The following is a 1691-nucleotide window of genomic DNA, read 5'->3' as shown; positions in this document are numbered from 1 at the left end:
GGCCACTCCCAAGGCCTGGCGCGCACTGGCAAGTCTCGTCATGCTCGGCCATCAATTGGCCGTAACTGAAGAGGTCCTCTTCTGCTTCCCACGTCGGACAGGCGTAGCCATCCCACTTGACGGCGTACAGATTGACGCCATCATCGGTCTCGTAGCAGCCCACGATACACTGAAGACGGGGCGCCCAAGTCGCGTTGCATGGTCGGGGCCGCTCGACGCATTCTTGCCATACCTTGACGTGCTCTCCGTCTTCAGAGACCCACAGAAGTTGATAATCGGCCAGCCAATCCCACTCGAGGGAGTCACGGATCCCCACGACCACACCGTAGAACATGTGAGCGCCACTTGTGGCGGTGCAGATGACTTCGACTACCTCAAGACATGAGGACCAGGCTGCATGGACCGTCGAACCTCGCCGCACTGTCATTTTGACGCAGATGTATATTTGAGTGAGCTAGGGCTGTGTGCGTACAGCGTTTTCTCTAGGGAAGCGAATCTCTTGGAGATTGATGATGAGAAGGCTACGTTGTAGGCATTAGCCATCTGCAGATGGTCTGAATTTATATAGCTATGTAGGCAGACACACGCTCGCCGGTGTTACAGTACGTGGCCGTATCTGCATGTGATAAGTTTTCGCAGTCAAAAATGTCTGCTCTCTTCACCAGCGAAGGCTCTGATGCAGGCCTCCAGTCTGAACCACTGGCAAGCTCGTGTCTGCGGTAGCGGTGTCTACCTGCAACATTGCGATACCACAACTGTGCAGACCTGGCAAAAGCACAATCACACTGTCTTGTATGTTTGTTTATAAGGTTGCATTGAATAATGCAATTGGATGAATAGTTTGATATATGACAGAAAAGCCACCTTAACTGGCTTTGCTGTCACGATACATCTTCCTAGCAGCTCGACCCTCATACGGACCGACATATCTCCTTTACAGTTCAAATCCCCTCTTAGTATCCTGGCCAGCGCTTTCAAGAAGCCCTAAGATTTCTCTCCAGACATACCTGTCTTGAGACGGAACACCCACCCTCAACACCGCCTTCTCGCTGCCGTCGAATTCCACCAAAATGACAGCAATCCATTTGTTCTTGGCAATCTCCTGCATCAGCGCAGCTACAGCAGCAACGGGCACGGTTGTGCTACATTCATCGCCGGCTTTCTGCCCAAGGTCACTGGGCTCTCTTCTTGTGTCTGGTGTGTTCGGTGCCGTCCAGTCATCCTCGGATGAGTTGTCAGGCGTAGCGGGGTGTGTATTGTCTTTTTCGTGTCAGCAGATGCCATTGACGATACGTACGTTACTGTACCGTAGAAGAACCTACAAGTATTGACACGAGCCCTTTTCCTACTACGTTTCTGTCTCAAGACTTCAACGGCCCTCTGTCTTTTCTCGAGCTCACTTTCATCGCGGAAAGACCACTCGAAGAGCTGTGTTGTCAAGTGGTCCAAAGGCGAAATGCCTGTATCGAGCGCGGAATCCATGTCGTGTGAAAAAGTCAGTCAGACCGTGAGCGTGCTCCTGGAAATGATGAAGATGGTGTGCACGTATGGCTCAACAAAGATAGCGGGCTCTGTAATTTATACCTCTGCGCGGCTGGAGAACACTTGATCCCCAATCGTATTGGATGCTACCCGGGACGATGAGCTCCCTACTAAGCAATGTAACTTCTCCTTCCATCAGGGGTGTGATG

At 51.7% G+C, this 1691-nt stretch overlaps 2 protein-coding genes across 2 annotated transcripts; one reads left to right on the top strand and one right to left on the bottom strand.

The window, feature by feature from the left end:
* Positions 1-40: 40 nt before the first annotated feature.
* CTAM01_17288 (uncharacterized protein) lies at positions 41-385 on the top strand (the record flags this gene model as incomplete). The annotated part of the gene is made up of 1 exon (XM_060533274.1): positions 41-385. The coding sequence occupies one exon, from the start codon at positions 41-43 to the stop codon at positions 383-385; it is 345 nt and encodes a 114-aa protein (XP_060372149.1).
* A 549-nt stretch (positions 386-934) lies between these two features.
* Positions 935-1482, bottom strand: CTAM01_17287 (uncharacterized protein; the record flags this gene model as incomplete). Its single annotated transcript, XM_060533273.1, has 2 exons — positions 935-1260; positions 1323-1482. The coding sequence occupies 2 exons, from the start codon at positions 1480-1482 to the stop codon at positions 935-937; spliced, it is 486 nt and encodes a 161-aa protein (XP_060372148.1).
* Between the last annotated feature and the right edge of the window lie 209 nt (positions 1483-1691).

The sequence above is a fragment of the Colletotrichum tamarilloi genome (genome assembly GCF_030869305.1).
Source record: "Colletotrichum tamarilloi strain Tom-12 chromosome Unknown Scaffold_469.1, whole genome shotgun sequence".
NCBI lineage: Eukaryota > Fungi > Ascomycota > Sordariomycetes > Glomerellales > Glomerellaceae > Colletotrichum > Colletotrichum tamarilloi.
Note: the sequence above shows the minus strand (reverse complement) of the source record. Positions and strands in the feature narration are given on the sequence as shown.